At 43.0% G+C, this 19,267-nt stretch overlaps 1 protein-coding gene across 5 annotated transcripts in view; it reads left to right on the top strand.

The window, feature by feature from the left end:
• The window catches only part of NTRK3 (neurotrophic receptor tyrosine kinase 3), a 406,414-nt gene that overhangs the window by 268,805 nt on the left and 118,342 nt on the right, over positions 1-19,267 (top strand). Inside the window, exons 13-14 of one of the 5 annotated variants that reach the window (XM_021083229.1) lie at positions 15,541-15,675; positions 17,058-19,159. In XM_021083229.1, the coding sequence (XP_020938888.1) occupies positions 15,541-15,675; positions 17,058-17,176 (254 nt within the window). In that variant the 3' untranslated portion in view covers positions 17,177-19,159. 5 annotated transcript variants of the gene reach the window in all.

Raw genomic sequence — 19,267 nt, forward strand, 5'->3', positions numbered from 1 at the left:
CTTACAGACTCTTCGGAAGTTCTTTCCTCATCTGCCCCAAGTTAATTGTCTCCATTTATTCTCCAATAGAAACTCCTTGTGCTCCTTAAATGTATTTTGTCCCTCTCACAAAGACCATCACTCAAGTGGTTCTTTCTGCTGGAAATAACCTTTTCTTCCCATCTTCTTAGAAACCTCTTCTCTCCTTCCAGACTTAGCAAATGCACTTGCTTCTAGGAGGTCATCTCCCACTGTAATTAGCTCCTGGGAATGCCCTAGTGCTCTTCCATGAGGTCCTTTCTGTTACACCTGGTGTTTCAGCCAGGGTTCCTAGGGGCCTAACTATGGTTGGTCCGCAAGGGCAGAGGTGTCATACCACTGTCGCATAGAGTTGCTAAGTGTGGGCCAAGTGTGTCTGCCTGAGCAGGGGACCCCCAGGCTCTCTGGGACTGCTGTCCCAGGCATACAATACTCATACATTTATGGGACTTTTGTCTTCCCAAGGCTATGTGACATTGTTTTGAAAGTGGCAAACAGAATTCAACATTTAGAAATTGATTTTTAACACTGAGTAGAAAGGTCATTGTCATTCACTCATGCATCGTTTAATCTAAATCTCTTATCCATGTGTCTACCCATGCCATATCTATTGATTTGTCATCAATCTTCATTTAGCTATCTGTCTTCAGCTATCTGTCCATCAATTTCTGAATTCTTTTCATAGTGCAGCCCCACTCCAGTCACTTGATGGGGGTGTCACATTGTTATGAGATTACTCACAAATAGCCCCTGATGCTATTTTCTTAACCTCCCCTGCTGAGCTGGCTCCCCATTTCTCCCTTACTCCTGCTTTGTGTTCCAACCAAATTATATTCTGCTTTTCTGGGGAAAAAAAAAATCCCTGTTTTTAGTTTTCTAGGGCTGCTGTAACACAAACTTAGTGGCTTGGAACAATAGAAATTTATTGTCTCACAGTTCTGGAGGCCAGAGATGCAAGATCAAGGCGTTGGTAGGGCCATACTCCCTCTAAAGGCACCAGGGAGAGACCTGCTCTGTGTGTATCTCCTAGCTTCTGGTACTTTGCTGGGAATCTTGGTCATTCCTTATAGAGGCATAACCTGAATCTCTGCGTTCATGTTCACACGGCATTCTCATTGGTGAGTGTGTATGTCTGTCCATGTGTCCATGTTTCCCTTTGTTATAAGGACACAGTCATATTGGATTAGAAGCTACCCTAGTGACTTGATCTTTTCCTAATCTTCTGTAATGATATTGTTTCCAAATAAGGTGACTTCTGAAGTACTGGAGTTGTCTTTTGCAGGGGCACAAATCATCTCATGACAATTCCCCATTTGCTATCCTTCAACGTTATGCTCCTACTATTTGCAGTGCTCCCCCCATGCATCTCTGCCTAGTGACCATCTTTCTCACCTCCTCTCTTCCCCTCACATGGATTGTGCCCTCACTGAATTCCCACAGCTCAGGGTGGGAACCTCGCTCTTGATATTTACTAGACTAGATCTTGTATTGTAATCATTTGTTTTAGGACTCTAGTTGACTGTAAACTTCCTTTTTTTTGCTCCTGGAAGATTGATACTCAGGTATTTGCAAAAATTGTTGCTAGGTAAGCTTAGAAAAGTGTAGTCTTCACATTCTTGGCACTGGGTTTTAAGATTCTCTAGGGTAGTAATGGGGTTTTATTCATCCTGATATTCCCTTTCCCAACTCTGAACTTAATGCTCATGAGTACTGTAGGACCTTACCGTGTATCAGCAGTTTGGATATTTGGAGCACAATGAAAGCAGGGATTTTGAGTCTGCCTTTGTTGCTATCTGCCATAGAGTCTGTCATTGCAAAATGCTGATGCTTTGTGACCAGTACAGTATGTATCTACTACTCTTAATATGGGTCCTTAGCTAGACCATGACACTTTGATTGCCCAAAATGAATGAGTCTTTTGTGTGTATGTCTCTGTATATGAGGCTTTCCTCAAATTATAGAGAGCAAGCCCCAAGAAAGGTTAAGAAAGGTTGCTCTATACAGACTCACAGTGGGACCCTTCTTGTCTGTCTTCTTTTCATCTTTCCCTTTGTCATCATTTTCAGTACCTTCACCATATCACTGACGATAGGAATTCTGAGTCAGAAAAGCAACTCATGTGTTTATATTATTTAATCGTTAGGGCTATACATTTAGAATGTGCTGGCTACCTGATCCTCTTAGCCATACCCTGCTTTAAGATAACCTGTTTAAAATTGATACCACTCAGGGATTTGGACTGTATTGATTACATTTCTTGCTAGACTCAGGCCTTTGGCTTTTGCTCACTGGATCCTAAACAAAATGGCCATGATCTTGAGGGAGGTCAGGCACCCTGGGAGAGCAGATAGACTTGAGGTCTTTGGTTCTGGGAGGGCTGCATGGTCAAGTCAGGGGTAGGAGACATTGATGTTAACAATTGTTTTTCTTTCCTTACCTCACAGAGTTATTTTAAGGCTCACATAATCACTTAAAGTTTGGGGAGAAGAAATGCTTTGTAAATGTCAAGGTACTATAGTAGAACTTCAAAATAGTGTGGCATATTGTTATACAGATTCATGCACACACACACGAGTCATATCACATGGTTCTAAAAAATAAGTTTTCTGTTCTCTAAAATGCTGGTCTTTCAGGTGAGAAACAGGGAGAGCTGTCAGATGTGTTTCCTGCTTGGATTTCAATATAGCAGAGGGTTCAGTGCATAAGAACTGGGATGAGAAAGCCTAGACTCAAGATGGCACTGCATGCCATTCCCAGGGAAACTTGGCACATGTTACTGAGCATCTTCACCCCCTTTCCCCCCTCATGCATAGACTAGGGACCATAATAGTTCTCCCCTCATAGGGATGCTGTGACGGTTAAATGAGGAATGACCAGTACTTTGTATAATTGCCTGAGTATATCTAAATGGTTATAGATATATTTGTTGTTAGGTTTTTTAAAAAAACAATCTCACTGAGAAATGAAAAAATAGATCCATGAATAGATTCACTGTAGTATGTATATTTAAAACTGCTCCAGATAACAGAAGAAGTATCACATAGAAAATCACAATTAACTGCCAAATGATTTATACAGATAGTGAGATTTGAGCTGTTATTGAAGAATTGCTGGGAATTGGATGGGGTAAATAAGTTAGGAGATGAACATTTAGGACAGCAGAATACCACGGAAGTGGAAACATAAGCTTAAAACTGTAGGGTATGGTCAGCTTAGAGCTTACCTGAACCAGAGATTGTGAGTAGGGGAGGAGTGGGTGACAAGGCTAGAATATTTGGCTGGAAGCAGGGAGTGGCAAGACCAGGGGGGCAGCCTAACTCATTTGGAATTCATGCAAAGGCATTTTAAATCAGTGCTGGCTCCTGAACAGGGTGGTGGATTGCTGAATGTGATGTTTTAATGATAATAATTTGACAATCATGTGTCAGATAGATTAACCTAGGGACTAGAATCAGAGGAATATATTATGAAGCCCCAAAACAGTGGCCTTAAAATTGAGGTGAGAGTTGAGGAAGCCTAAACCAATACTTAAAAAAAAAATTCATCACAGGTGACTTATTTTATTTTTGAGTTCTCCTTTTATGATTTTTGGATTTTTTAAAATTCTATTGTAGTATAGTTGACTTACAGCATTGTGTTAGTTTCAGGTATACAGTAAAGTGAATCATATACATATGTCTATTCTTTTTCAGATTTTTTTCCCATATAGGTTATTGCAGAATATTGAGTAGATTTCCCTGTTCTATACAGTAGGTACTTGTTAGTTATCTATTTTATATATAGTAGTCTGTGTATGTTAATCCCAAACCTCTAATTCATTCCTTGCCCCTAAGTTTCCCCTTTGGTAACCATAAGGTTGATTTTGATATCTGAATCTGTTTCTGTTTTGTAAATAAGTTATTTTATATTATTTTTATTCGATCCCGCATATAAGTGATATCATATGATATTTTTCTTTCTCTGTCTGACTTACTTCACTTAGTATGGTAATCTCTAAGTCCATCCATGTTGCTACAAATGGCATCATTTCATTATTTTTATGGCTGAGTAATATTCCATTGTATATGTACCACATCTTCTTTATCCATTAATCTGTCTATGGACATATGTTGCTTCCGTGGCTTGGCTATTGTAAATTGTGTATCAATGAAATTTGTGTTTCAAAGAAAAAATGTATCTTTTTAAATTATGGTTTTCTCCAAATATATGCCCAGGAGTGGGATTTCTGGATCCTATGGTAGTTCTATATTTAGTTTAAGGAAACTCCATACTGTTCTCCACAGTGGTTGCACCAGTTTACATTCCCATCAGCAGTGTAGGAGGGTTCCCTTTTCTCCACACCATCTCCAGCATTTATTGTTTGTGGACTTTATGATGATGGCCATTCTGACTGGTGTAAGATGATACCACATTGTAGTTTTGATTTAATCATCTAATGTGTTTCATATGCTGGGCTCTGACCTGATTCTTTTTTGATTAAATAACAATAGCACCTGTGAAATAGATAATGATATTTCCCATTTACAAAAGGGGAAATCAAGGCTCTGAGCATTCAAGTAATTTACTTAAAGTTTTAAGTAAATGTAGGTAGTAGAACAGGAATTTGATAGCCAAAAGTCTCTCTCCAGATCTTTCCTCTATGCTTTGCTAATGTGAGGAATCTAGGAAAAGGATATGTACGAGAGATACTGCAAACAAGTATTGAAACTTGATGTTTGAATAGATATGGAAATTAGGAAGACATTGACAAGAAATGAGGATGACTTCAATAGTTTGTGCCTGAGTAATTATAAGGGTGGTAGTGATTTTAAAGATGTGGACTGAAAATTGTTTGGGATGGGGATTATAGACATGTTGGGTTTGTGGTTGTGATGCACAATAATGGAAATGCCAAGTAGCCAGTTGGAACTGTGAGAATGAGACCTAGAAGACAGTTTGTGGCTAGAGTTAAAGGGCTAGAGGTCATACCCTTGGATGTGGATATAAATGAGTGTTCAAGGACATGAAGAGAAAGAGGAGAAGAGGGTTAGAGCTGCATTCCTACACCTTAATCACCTGAGGATTTTTTTAAAACATAGATTTTGATCCACTAGGTTTGGGGTAAGATCTTGAGAATCCTCATTTCTAGCAAGCTCCCAGGTGATGCTATTATTGCTGGCCTGAGAGCCACACTTTGAGTAGTCAGGGGTGGAAGGACTGATCCTTGAGAAACCACCATAGAGTACAGGTGGAGGAAAAGAAGCCAAGTAGGGAAGAGGAGTAGGGAGTTCCTGTTGTGGCTCAGTGGTAACGAATCCGACTATTATCCATGAGGATGCAGGTTCAATCCCTGCCTGCTCAGTGGGTTAAGGATCTGGCATTGTCGTGAGATGTGGTGTGAATCACAGACATGGCTCAGATCTGGCATGGCTGTAGCTGTGGTGTAGGCCAGCAGCTGCAGCTCCAATCAGACCCCTAGCCTGGGAACTTCTGTATGCCCTGAGTGTGGCCCTTAAAAAAAGGAGTTTCCATCATGGCTCAAAATGGTTAAAAAATCTGACTAGTATCCATGAGGACACAGGCTTGATCCCTGGCCTTGCTCAGTGGGTTAAGGATCCCGTGTTGCTGTGGCTATGACATAAGCCATCAGCTACAGATCTGATTTGACCCCTAGCCTGGGAACCTCTACATGCCAAGGATGAGGCCCTAAAAAGACAAAAACAAAAAAACAAAAAAGAAAGAAACAAAGAAGGAAATAAAGAAAGAGTAGAAGGTAGAAATATGACACAGTATTGTAAGTGCCATGGGGGATGTTCAATGGTCAAGGTGAAGGGGAATGAAGGACAATCGAGTCATGGAGTAGCCACTGGTAACCTTCAAGAGATCAGTTTATGTAGAGGGACTAGAAGTTGGATTATGGGACTTTAAACATTAATGACCTGTAAGATAGTGGAGGTTATATTTGGAAATGAATCATGAAAAATGTTTGTACCCAAAGGAACTAAGGAAACGGGATGATAGTAAATGGTTTGTAAAGTGGAAAACATTGCTCCATCATTTACTAGTTGAGAAAGTGGAAATGTGGGTACACAGTGGCTTGATACATGAGCACATTCCAAAAGATAAAGATGGCCATATGTAGATTTCTGCAGAACAGAATTTATGGAAGATGCTGGAGAGAAAGGAAATAATTGAAGAAGGAAGTTGCAGATAGGATTGAAGGCACTGTTAAAGAAAAAAAGGAAATATATTTTTCTCTAATATAGAAAGAAAAGTAATCAGGCTGTGGTCAAGATGTTGCAGTGAATTCATACTTTAGTGCACTTTCTCTGCTCCAAACACATAGCAATGACAGAAAAATATAAGAACACATAGCTGGGCCTAAAAACATGATAAATAACCTGATGGATCAGAAATGGTACAGAAACAAAAGGTTGAGAGAGCAGAGCTACATTCATTCTCAAGCTGAGCTCCAAGTCTGGAGGCAAAAAATAAGGACAGGAATTTAGCTCTAGAGGATCCCGTACAGCTATATATGTACTCTGCATTGTCAGGGGATCAGGGATAGAAAAGAGTCTGAAAAAATAGTGTCGCCAATACCTACCTGAGAGTACAATGAGCAGGAATCTAGCCTAAAGAAGTAGGGGAGAGAGATAAAGATGCAACCGCTGAGGTGATGGACTGACTTAAGGCACTCAGCTAGCTGAAGACTATTCTGCTCTATCCCATTGCAAATCAGTATGAAAGGGAGAAACTATTCAACATGAGGAAAAATAAAGTTATATTATTACCTCATATCAGTCACAAAAAAGTTATAAATTCTTGTTTAAATTTAAAAGTAGAACTTTTATTTTTAAGCAAGCTTTTTATTTTCAAATAATATTACCCTTTATGGACCCCCAAGCCCTCATTATAGAATGGGTTTGGAATTGAATTTCTAAGAGCCTTGGTGGAGGCAGCAATAACAACCACAACACCAAAAACATTAAACAGTGCTGACTGAGCACAAAAGGAAAAGGAGAGAAAAAAATCCTTCCTATTCAAAATAAACTGCAATCCAAAATTATGAGCCATGTGGGGGGGGGGGGGAGAAGCAAACAACAGCTATCAATAAGGCTATTTATTAGCCTGACTTTTACTCAGCAATGTTCTGAGATTCTACCCAATGCAATAAGACAAGAAAAGAAATATAAGAATTGTGGAATGACTTATGACTATCTTTTTGTGATGATATGATCATCCCATGTACAATATCAAAAGGTATTTAAAAAGCTAGAACGAATTAGAGAATTCAGCAAAATTACTAATATGAGATCAATAAACACAAATCAGTATATTTCCTAAATGCCATTAGAAGATTTAGTAGAAAACAAATCATATTTATAGTGGCAAAAATGAAACCAAAAAAAGGCAAAAATATAAATTCTATAAAGGATATATGGTATCTTCTGGAAAATATAAGACAGCATTAAGAGTATAAAATAAAAATCACTCTATCTTGTTCTTAAAGAGGGAAGAGCCAATTATAATAACATGTTGTTCCTCCCCCAAGCCTGTAAATTAAAAACACTCCTAAGAAAAATCCCAGCAGGGTTTTTAAAGGCACTTGCTTGATAAGCTTATTCTATAATTTATATAAAAGAATGAAATACAAAGAATAACTAAGATTTTTTTTTTAAAGAAGATAAATGTTGGAGAGTTTTGCTCTTATAGACAGAAAGAGTAATCAAGACATGGGAGACAAATAGGCTAAAGTATAATATTTTTCTTAGCACTCAGAAAACATACATGGCATATATAGATAGACAAACAGATAGATGTGTGTGGGTATTTTGGATATGCCATTGGAAATCAATATGAAAGGAAAAACTTATTCAATAAAAACCACGTGAGGGAAAATATATTTATTTAACACCAAGCATACAACAAGTTATAAATTCTGGGTGAAATTTAAAAGTAGAAATTTTTGCTTTAGATAAGGTTTTTATTTTAAAATACTTTTAGATATACAGAAAAGTTGCAGCCAGAATGCAGTTTATACCTCTCACCCAGTTTTCTCTATTGTAATCATCCTAAATCACCATGATTTACATTTATCACAACTAAGAAACCAACTTTGGCATGTTTCTCTTAACTAAATTTGATACTTCATTCTGATTTCACCAGTTTTTCCTCAAATATCCTTTTTTCCATTTCAGAATTGCACCCAGAACACTACATTACATTTAGTTATAATGTTTCTTTAGCCTCATCTGATCTGTAACAGTTTCTCAGACTTTCCTTGTCCTTGATTACCTTGACAGCTCTGGGGAGCAGTGGTCAGATTTTCTGCAGAATGTCTTTCAGTTTAGGCTTGTTAGTTGGGGGTGTGAGTTTGGGGAGGAAGTCCACAGAGGTGAGTGCCATCTTCATCACGTCACATCAAGTCTGTGCTTATGACATGGTGTCACTGAATGTGCTAGCCCTGATCACCTGGCTGAGGCAGTGTTGGCCAGGATTCTTCACTACAAAGTTCCCTTACCATACTCTTGGGAAGTAAGCTCAAAACAGCACACTCCCAGGGTGGGGAGTTAAGCTCCGTTTCCTTAAGTGAGGAGTCTCTGTATAAATTATTTGGAACTCTTCTCTTCTCTGGATTGTTAAATGTAGTACTTTTAGAGGAAAGGAGTATATTTTTTGGCTTTGAGGAGGAAAAAAATCTCAAGATACAGACTATAAATAACATAAAGAGGAAGATTAATGCATTTGACTACATTAATTTTAAAAAAACTATATGAGATACCATATATAAAGTGAAAAGATAAACCATAGACTGAGAGAATATAATTCCAACACATATACCCAGCAAAGAATTTGCATGTGCAATAAATAACAAACTCCCACAAAATAAACAGACCAGCTCTGTGTATATATGTGTGTGTGTGGGTAGACACACATATGTAATCTGTATAATTATAACATGTATACATTATATACAATATATACATTATTTGTGTGTGGCATGCATATGTACATATTATATATTATTATATATGTAATATAACCCATACATACCCACGTAATACATATAATACACACACATACATAGACACACATTCAATGACAAAAGTATAGGAAGAGACAGTTCACAGAAAACAGGAAACTCCAATGGAGCTGATGTGGACCTCAGCAGTAATCAGGGAAATGAAACTTAAAGCTAAAAGAAAATAATATCTATCACGTAATAGATGTCAGAAATGGAGATATGATTAAGAAGTTCACCTACTTAATGATCATAGGAATGTGAGTTGGTACCATCACTTTGGGAAAACATTTAGCAATAAAATGAAAGATTTCTATACATTTAGTTATAGGGATATTCTCTAAAGCCATTCTTTTCAAACACTTTTTGTGCATGGAACGCACTGGAAGAGCTGTTCAAATGAAGACATTGATGCACTGGAGCCTGAGAGTCTCCATTGCCATCAGATTCCCTGTTGATGCTAATGTTGGTCCATGGTCGCCCTTTGGGTAAGAAGCTTCTAGAGTAGAATTCAGCAAACTGTGGCCCATGGGCCAAGGGCCAAATCTGGTTCCTATCTGTTTTTATCAATGAAGTTCTATTGGAACACATTTGTTTCTGTGTTGTCCCTGGCTGCTTTCAGACTACAATAGCCAATTTTAGTAGCAGCAACAGAGACTGCATGATTGCTATAAAGCCTTAAATACTATTTATTATCTGGCCCTTTGCAGGAAAAGTTGCCAACTGCTGTTCTAGAGAAACTAGACTGTGTAATGATATTTATTGCAACTTTTTTTCCCCCAGAATAATGACAAAATGGAAATAAGTGTCAGTTGGTAGAACAGGCAGGTAGTTTGTAGTATATTCACATGGTGGACTGCATCCATTAAAATTAATGAATGAGGGGAGTTCCCATTGTGGCTCGACAGGTTAAGAATCCGACATAGTGTCCATGAAGATGCGGGTTCAATCCCTGACCTCACTCAGTGGGCTAAGGACCTGGCATTTCTGCAAGCTTCAGTGTAGGTCACAGATGCAGCTTGAATCTGATGCTGTCAAGGCTGTGGCATAGGCCTGAGCTGTATTTCCAAATTGACTAGTCTAGAACTTCCAAATTCTACAAATGTGGCTGTAAAAAAAAAATAAAATCAATGAATGGGAACTACATGTCTCAATGTGGATGAATCTAGGAAACATTCCCAGTTTTAAACTTTAAATTTGGCCAAAAAAAAATACTGTAATTCTCTTACAGATATATACCTATGCAACCAAATTAGTAAAAGATGCCTGGAAATGATACTAATCTAGTTCAGGGAAGTGGTGAGGAATTAGCTTAGGAACAGCATCATGGACGGACTCACATAGGTTCACAACCATCTGTGTCAGATGTTACTGCTCTCAAAAATTTGGAAAGGCATCACAACATAATGAATTGTTATTACTGGGTTGCTGGTGCCCAGTTTTGATCATCTCTACATATTTCAAACATTTGAGAAAAATAAAAGGAATCAAAAAGGGAAAAATTATGCTGGATATGAAAAACAAGTATTTTTCCTACTGTACAGCACAGGGAACTATATCCACTCTCTTGGGATAGACCATGATGGAAGATAATATAAGAAAGGGAATGTATATATATGTATGACTAGGTCATTTGGCTGTACAGCAGAAATTGGTGTAATACTGTAAATCAACTGTACTCTAATTAAAAAAAAATATTTTGAAGTGCAGGGAGAGAGGTGAAGATAGATGAAGTTTACTCATACCTGAGGCCCTCTTTCTTAATTAAGAAGAGGACATGTCCCAGGATTACAGATATCCCTTCCCTAGTTTGTTTTGAGAATGGTAAAGAATTTTGGCCAAGTGGCTAATTCTCCTCCATGGCTGATGAAGTGTTTTGATGCTAAGAGGTCACTTCATCCCTGTCCTGAAGGTGGAAGAGATTTCCCTTTGAGCTGACATCAGTTTACTGCTTCGACAATAGTAATGCCAAGGGCAAGCCCCCAGGCACACCCTCCTTTTGCTGCAGGCCTTGCCTTATTCTTCAGGGAAGAGTCAGAGAGGCTTCATGATTCCTGCAGGGAAGGGCCTTTGCTTTTGTCTGAGATCTCAGTGTTCTGTGCCCTTTGATCTCACCCAGGGAGAATGCCCTCCCACTGTGACTTCCCCTGGCATGGTTCCCTGAGCTGTTCCCTGAGCTAGCTCACACTTGGGTTACATTCAGCCACAGACCCCTCCCTCAGAGCATCTGCACACAGCTGGAACCAGACATTGCACGTGGGCCAGGACCGGTCTCGTCATTGATTTTCCCAGCAGTATCAAGGCGACTTTGCAGGAAGAGGTGCTGCATACTGAAGCAGGGGGTCTCAGCTCTACACTCTCAGCCACGAAACGTGCAAGAGGGACGTTTCAGTTCCAAGTACATTTCAATATCCTATAGCAGCCTTTGTAGCGTTTTTGTTGTTGCAGGGGTATGGGAATACTTTGGGTCAAACTCCATGGAATTTAACAGCTGTATTTAAAACAGCCTGCTAGCTAGTGCTTGATAACCTTGGTCAAGAACCTCATACGTGTCAAGGAAAGTAGAAGCATGATCGGCTGATGAAACAAATGACATCTTCTCCCCCAAGAGTAGCATAAGTGGTCTCTGGCATATTTTCTTATTGGGAATCTTATTTCTGAACGCAAAGTCCTCTTACCCATATAGTTCAACTCCTGAGCTGTCTCCTCTTTCACAAATAGCTTTTCCCTCTGGTGGAGCTTTCCAGCCACTATTCCCAGAGGGAGCCTAAGTTTGGTCATTATGGGGACAGTAAGCCTCGCTGAGATGGCATTCCATGGTCTTTAACACACAGCCTCTAACCTTGGGCTGGCTTTATGTTTATTGTGAAATTTTAAACTCAAATGCTAAGACAGACCATGAAGTTATTGTAAACAAGTGAAGGGAGCAGGTGGAGGATAATAAAGAGTGGCGGGGCACATGGCAAATTGGAGAACACATGCCCTTTTTATATAAAGTGGCCACCACTTTGCTCTAGCTGGTTATCATTGTGCAGGAATGCTGACCCAGAATTGACAGAACTCTCAGATTTTCAAGAGAAGCTAGAAATAGGGATATTGTAAATGTGAAGTTTTCCAACTTTTAGATGTTGGCAACTCGGTCAATTTTTTTTTTTAATTGTGCTGGAAAAAAAGCCACAGATGGCCCATAGGTTAGGTTTGCAACCTCAGAATAACAGAGGAAATGATCTGAGAGTTTTAAGCAAGCTAGTTGGTGGTCAACAAGTCTAAGCATTAGGGTCTCACCCACATGGGTCAGTGCCACCAGCTTATTAGTGACTCTGATGGCAGGGGAAGAAAGAACTTAGATTGGAAAAAGCAGTAGTCACATCAGAAAGCAAAGTTACAGAACAAGGTAAACCATGATAACATCCTGGGCACACTAAGACTCTTTGATAACCATCTTCTCATGACCTTAGAGAGGCAACAAACTAAGAAAGTGACATTCATGAGGGACATTTTCTTGGCCATAATGTGCCCTTTTCTACCACTTCTTGTTCACTTAGTGGCCCAGACGGAGGGTGCTGGGGAGAGAGAATTCTTCTGGGCACCATGTTGGCTTGCCAGGAGGATTCTCAGACCTTCCACAATCTTGCTGTAGGTGTGACTATGTTCTGCATCATTGCCCTTCTATCCCAGCCCATTATGATCTCTCTTCCATCAGGTTTACTTTTCATCCTGTCTAAGCTGAATTTCTAGAAGTAATATCAAAATGAAGGGGCCAATATCCAGAAGTAATATCAAAATGAAGGGGAGTCCTTACTTGGAAGGTCCCAATACAAGCAAAGTGTTACTGTAAGAGTGTAAGTGTGGCAGGCTAAGGAGTGCAGAAAATAAGGCAGCCTGGGAAAGGGCTAGACTGGGCATCTGTTGCAAGAGAGCAGTGGCAGGGCATGGGGGAGGGTTGGCTCCCTGGCCAGGGAAGCCGTTAGTGAGGAAAGAAGACTCTAGCTCTGTAGCCGAGCCTTGCAGAAGGAGCCTTGCCGGATGGAGAGCCCTGCGTCCCCTAGAGAATGTCCCATCACTGCTGCTCTGATCTCCATGTCTGCCTCCTTTCCCTGTATATTGATTTCCAACAAATGGGAGCCATTCAGCAAGGTAGTTAATGATAAGCACTTTAAGGTTATGAAGAACTTGATTCAATGTCCAATATCAGACTCTGCCACAGAGTGAACTTGGGTTTTCTTTTTTTAATATATCACTGAGCCTTTGTTTTCCCACATGTCAAGTGGAGTTAGTAATACCAACTTTTAAAAGATATTGGAAACAGTGGATGAACTGTAAACAGTGCCTAGACCACCGCTAACTTAGAAAGATCATCAGAGTTCAGGGTGAACAGGGATGTATCTGATGGTAGGACCATTACGGCCTTTGCTTGAGGTTCCCTTCTTTAACCTCTGCCTGCCCACTACATGCTTCAAGACATTGCACGTCCTCTCACCTCTTTAGGAATGGCTGTGTGGCTGATGGGGGTGGGGTGCAGTGCAGGCCCCCCCGACCCCGACATCTATCCTACGGAGCCCTCCTGTTCTCACTCTCTCTCTGGACAAGCGTCTGCATTGCTGTGCGCTTCCGGTTCCCTGTGGTTACACCACTGGCGACATCAGTGCCAGCACTCCTGTGTATTTCAACTCCTCTTAAGAGCCAAGTGCCTTTCTCACAGCCAGTGCTATGGAAGTGCTACCCGTTCCTGTGATGTAGCAACTTTAAGATGATGAACAAATACATTTGAAGAGGAGACAGGCACTAATCCCATAGAGCTCAATTTGGTAGTGGGCCTTTTATCAAGGCCATGACCTCAACCACTTTAATGGAGTTTGGTAATAAAGTTACCACACCGGGTAACAAAAGGAAGAAGCAGGGGCAGAAAGGGAGCCCTTGAGAATCCAAAGTCGGATGAAGAGCATGTAGGCAGACGATGCAAGAAGTCCTTCCAGGAAGGTACTGGGAAGCTGGTAGCTGTAGATTCCCAAGGCCAGGCTGGGGCGAAACTCTGGTGAGGACGAGACGATGAGGCTCCATGAGACTGTCAGAAAAACAGAGAGGCTTAAATGTCTTTTGAGCTGCACAGCCATGGAGGCTATCCCTGCTCTTGCTACAGTGAATACTGAAGAACTGGCCCTTGAAGATTGAGCCTGCTTTGGGCCCAGTGGAATTGGCTCCGGAATCTTCCATCCAATTATCTGGGTGCTTAGCACCCCCTTCGCCCTAGCCTCTTCCTTCATGCTTCCCTCCCTTCCCCACATGAGTCCAGAGTCTCTGGCTCGCCTCTCAGGAAACCTATACCTAGGCAGTCCCTGAAGCCCGGGCTCTGTTCTGAATTACAGAGGGCCTATGAGTAACTCTGTGCTGGATGATTTTGGGGAAAGCTGTTGACAGATGGAGGAAAAGGTTAGACGTGGGGGGCCATGGGCCACTGGTGGGTGAGGCTTTCCTCAGAGGTGCATTTGTCCCCCTTGGGCCTCCCCTCCACCCATCTGTCCCTTTCTCAGTCAGTGTCCAAGGTGGTCCTGATCGCCCCTGCTCCCCTCTTCCCAGCAGATGCCTTTTCCTTCCTGCTCTGGGTTGTTCTGAGGAAGAGGGGGAGGAAAGGAGGATTTTGGAGCCGTGCCTCTTATGCTATCAGGCTTCAGCATTTAGAATCTTGGAAAGGCTCCACCTGGGAGAGAGTTCCAGAGAAAACAAACTTCAGATCCTGGCTCATATGGGAAAAGGCTCATGTTCACGGAGGCAGCTTCAGGGACCTTGGCAGAGGCTTAGGCAGCCTTGGCCTCTGCCTTGAATAGATCCGACGCAGAGCTTTCCAGGGCCCACGATGCCGCATAGCCTCCAGAAGAGATTTCACTCTCAAGTCATAAAGATTCCTCTTTCATAGGAGTTAGAGTCCTTGTGTCTCCAGGGAACCAGCAGCTTTTGTTGTCCTGACAAATCTTTATGCCCTGAGGCAAGACAGATTTTCAGGGGACAAACACCCCCTCTCATTCCCTCTTCATCCCCCCTTGTCAAGCTGTTTCTCCCTTGGAGAGTAGCTGAGTGTCTCCTATGGAAGCAGAGGAGCCCCAAAGAGGGTCCTGAGACCTGTAAGATCATCACCCATGTCATAGGAATCATCCTTCCAACCCCAGAAATGGCATCCACTAAAGCAGTGATGGGCACAGTGATGGGCACATTTCAGGGCCCTCCTCATCCAAGAAGAGGAATAGGGGATATGCGTAGCAGGGCCAGGTTGGACAGAGTTCATGGTCATTCCCCTGTGCAGTTCTTTAATGGCACTGCATGGTACTCAGATGATCCTATATCTAAATATTATGCCTAAAATAAAGCAGGCACCCCTATAGGTAAAGTAGTGTGAGTCTGGGAGCTGGGAGGACCTGAATTTATGGGTCTGGCCTTGTGCACTTAAGAAAAATGCTTCCCCATGTCTTTGCACTTGGGGGCTCAATACTGACCATTAACTCCCCCATGTCTGCCTCTTCTGCCAGGGGTCTTTTCAAACATAGACAATCATGGGATATTAAACTTGAAGGACAATAGAGATCATCTAGTCCCATCAACTCACTATATATATGAGGAACCTGAGGTCCAGAGTGGGGAAGTGTCTTACCCAAGGTCACATGGTGAGTTATCTCCTTTGACATCTTTGTACACAGGACAGACCCCCGCCCCTCACCAATTTTGATTCCTAAGATCTTAAGACCTCATCATATCTCCATGTGTCCCTGAGGGCTGGGGCTGGGGGGTGGCCAGGTGCCCAGTGTGGGGCTGGAATTAAAGTCCCTTAGGTTAGAGGAGTCTTCTAGGAGAGGGTCCTTCACAGGACCTGGGTGAGGGATGTGGGAGAAGTAAGAGGGGGACCATGGCCTGGAAAGAAACAGCAGTGTCACAGGTATCATAGAACTTCTATGCAGACTGTCCAGACTAATGGCCTGCCCTCCACCTCAGACCCAAGTGAGCCTTTGCCCAAGGTTAGCCCAGTGGAGCTCTCACAGAAACCAAGCCTCCCTCTGACCATGACCTCATAGGCAAGGAACGCTTCCCTCTTACTCCACAGCTCTGATCCCTCTCCCTACAGACAGAGGGTTCCCAATACCCAAGATAACTCAACTCTGTTTTGAGCCTAGTATGGCCTAAGAATGAGGAGGGGTGTGTCTCAGTGCAACCAACTCAACCTCTCCTGTAATGTCCTCAGCATCCAGCTGCCCATTATCACGTCCACACACCTGCACACGGCTTTCATGAGAAGATAGGCCTACTTCTCTCTGGCCTGCAGCATGCACTCGTAAACAGACCCACGCTCATCACCGACGTGGCTTTATAGACTTTATTTTTATCTGGGGTTGATTGAAGCACCTCCTTCTGGAGATGTGATCGGGGACACTCACAGCTCTGGAGCCCAGCCATTCATTTCACTGACTTAGTGAACTAGGGAAAAGTCAGTGAGCAGGTTTCTGGCTCTGGAAGCACTGTGCCCTCACCTGCCAAGCTGGTGTGGTCGGAGGTGGTCCACTCTATCCCAGCTCTTAGGATTAGAAATGACCCCCTAGCGTCCCCAAGGAATTCGAGGTCTGGCAATCATGACCCTAGCAATCATGCCCTGCTGTTCCCCCACCTTCCTCGCAAGCTCAAGCTCATCATCAGGACCTCCTCCTCCTTAGATGAGGCTGCACTTCCTCTTCCAGGACAACCCAAGGCCAAGTCCCCAAGTGTTTTGCTCGCTCCCCACCCTCGGTTCAGTGGAGGCTGCAGCAAAAGTGGAGTGTTTCCAGGTTCTCCGACCACCCGTGCTTGGTTTTAAGTTAATCCCCTCCCCATCTCCTTCCCTTTTGCTAAGCATTCATTTGGCGTTCCCAATATATCCGTGTCTCCAGTCCACCCCTCCCTTTCCAGCTCCCTTTCTGCTTCCCCTTCTAGTTTTGATCTTCTTTGGGGGTTTTGGTTTTTACTTTATTTTGCTTTTTTCTGTTTTTCTGTTTTTTGTTTTTGTTTTTGTTTTTTATAGGTTTCAGAGAAATTATGTTGAATCCAATAAGCCTTCCTGGACATTCCAAGCCTCTTAACCATGGCATCTATGTTGAGGATGTCAATGTTTATTTCAGCAAAGGACGTCATGGCTTTTAAAAACTCCTTTTAAGCCTCCCTGTTTTGATGTCACCTTGGTAGGCTGGGCCCTCTGAGAGGTTGGAAGCTCTAGGCATTGTTCTGTCTGGATCCAGGGATGCTAAGTAGAAACCACATGAGCCACCGGAGCCCCCGCACCCTTTAACCACCAAGACGGGGTGTTTTTTCCCCCATCCACCACTGGCAGGGTTGCCCTTTCCTTCCAATCATCACTGTGCTCCTTTTTTTCCGGCCTCCAAGGCAACTCCTGCCATCATCTTTAGAGCCAATAAAGAGAATTAAAAACCTGTGCGCCAGGAACCATCTTTTAAACATCCTAGCCATTCTCTTGCTTTCCAAAAACAACCCAACCACCACGAGAAAGCCTGATGAAGTCCAGCTGTGCTCCGGCCTCCCTTTCCCTGCTCGGAAGTGTGGGGTCTCCCCGGCCCCCCCAGGACACCGGGCTGTCCACTTAGGGACCTCGTCGTCCTGCAGCCTCCCGTGGGGAAGAACATCTAAGCAGAGGTGGAGACGGCGCGGTGACAGGAGGGGGAGCCGGGCCCAAGTCCTGGCACCAGATTAGGTCTCAGAGGAAAGAATGGAAACCAATCCGTTTCTATAAATATATATATATAATTATTATTATTATTATTATTTTTGGTGGAGAAAGCCGTACCTTTTTTTGGACACACTTCCCCCTTGCTTCCTCTCCTGTCTGGAACTGCTCACAGTGAGTGTGACATTAGGAAGCCCCGTGGAGAGGAGGACCTCTCTAGGGCTCCTTGACCCCTAGACCCGCAGCTTCGACACGCTTTGGCTGCAGGAGGTCTTGCCTGTGGACTGGCCTTCCTACTGGGACCACAAGGGACCGAGGGAATCAGGGACCGAGGCCCTTCCTGCTGGTCCACGTTCCCGGGAGTGGCTCTCTTCCCCCACTTTTACTTACTCTTGACTCTGAGAACTTTCGGAACCCAATGGAATCAGCATTTCAAGGCCAAGAGGAACTGAAGGGGAAGAGAAGTAACAGTTGGTTCCTCCAGCCCCTCTCATGGCACCTGTGGAAGTGTCTTCCTGTTCTCTGGTCAAGATCTGTGTTTACTTTGCTTGCTTTGACCTCTGCCTTACTCCATGGCCACCCCTTCCCACAGAGGGCGTGGTTTCCCCCATCTTCCACTCCATCCATGGATAGAGAGACGGGGGTGCCCCTTCCTGCCTCAGTAGGAAAGAGACAGTGTAGGCCTGAACCGCTCCCAGATTTGCTGCCATATGGCTGAGGCGCCTTGGCCCAGTCCCCCCACCCACCCGACATCCCTCTGTCACAGGGGTTCAGCACAGGCGCCCCCCTGGAGGGTGGAGCCCGGAGCAGAGGACCACTCTTAGGACAAAATGGTGGTGGTCTGATCCCACTCACAAAGTTTTGGAGCGATGATGCGCGGTAATAGATGACAGATTCTCTCCCTTTGGCAACTCTACTTGGGGGCTAAAATTCCCATCTAGGATTTTACATCCTGAGTCCTGTGGATGGTGGGATTTCCAGCTTGTTTCTGCAGGCACCTCCACAGGGTTTAAGACCACAGAGCTTTCCAAGTTCATGCCCAGTACCTGGGGTGGCCTCCTGGGCACCTGCATGTCTGGAGTATTGCCGGAGATTCGGGTTCTCTCCAGGGCCTTGAGGTGTGTGTCTGTATAGCCTCCCAACCCCAGCTCCCCACTACCCCGTCACTTTGTCAGGCTGTTTTCCATCCTGTCCCACCAGCCCCCTGGGCCAAGGCCTCCTACCGAGTGTGGCTTTAAGGAGTAAGCTTGAGGATGATTTTTTTTTTTTAATTATTGTAAGTCATTACCTCATTTCCAGCCTCCCAGACTCCATCCATCTCAGCATCTTTTATTCTGCCATTTTCTTCACCTTGTGCTATGACAATGGGGCGTTGTGTTTCCACAGAGACTTATAGGAGTGTTCAGTGTATAGTTTCTTAATAAACACTTTATTTTCTAATGAAATGACTGGATCAGACCTCTTATTTGGCAATTTTTCAAAGATTATTAAAGATATATAGAAATTTCAGGCTACCCCTGTTTTGTTTTTTAATTCCTCCCCCCATCTTACTA

Source organism: Sus scrofa, chromosome 1 (genome assembly GCF_000003025.6).
Source record: "Sus scrofa isolate TJ Tabasco breed Duroc chromosome 1, Sscrofa11.1, whole genome shotgun sequence".
NCBI lineage: Eukaryota > Metazoa > Chordata > Mammalia > Artiodactyla > Suidae > Sus > Sus scrofa.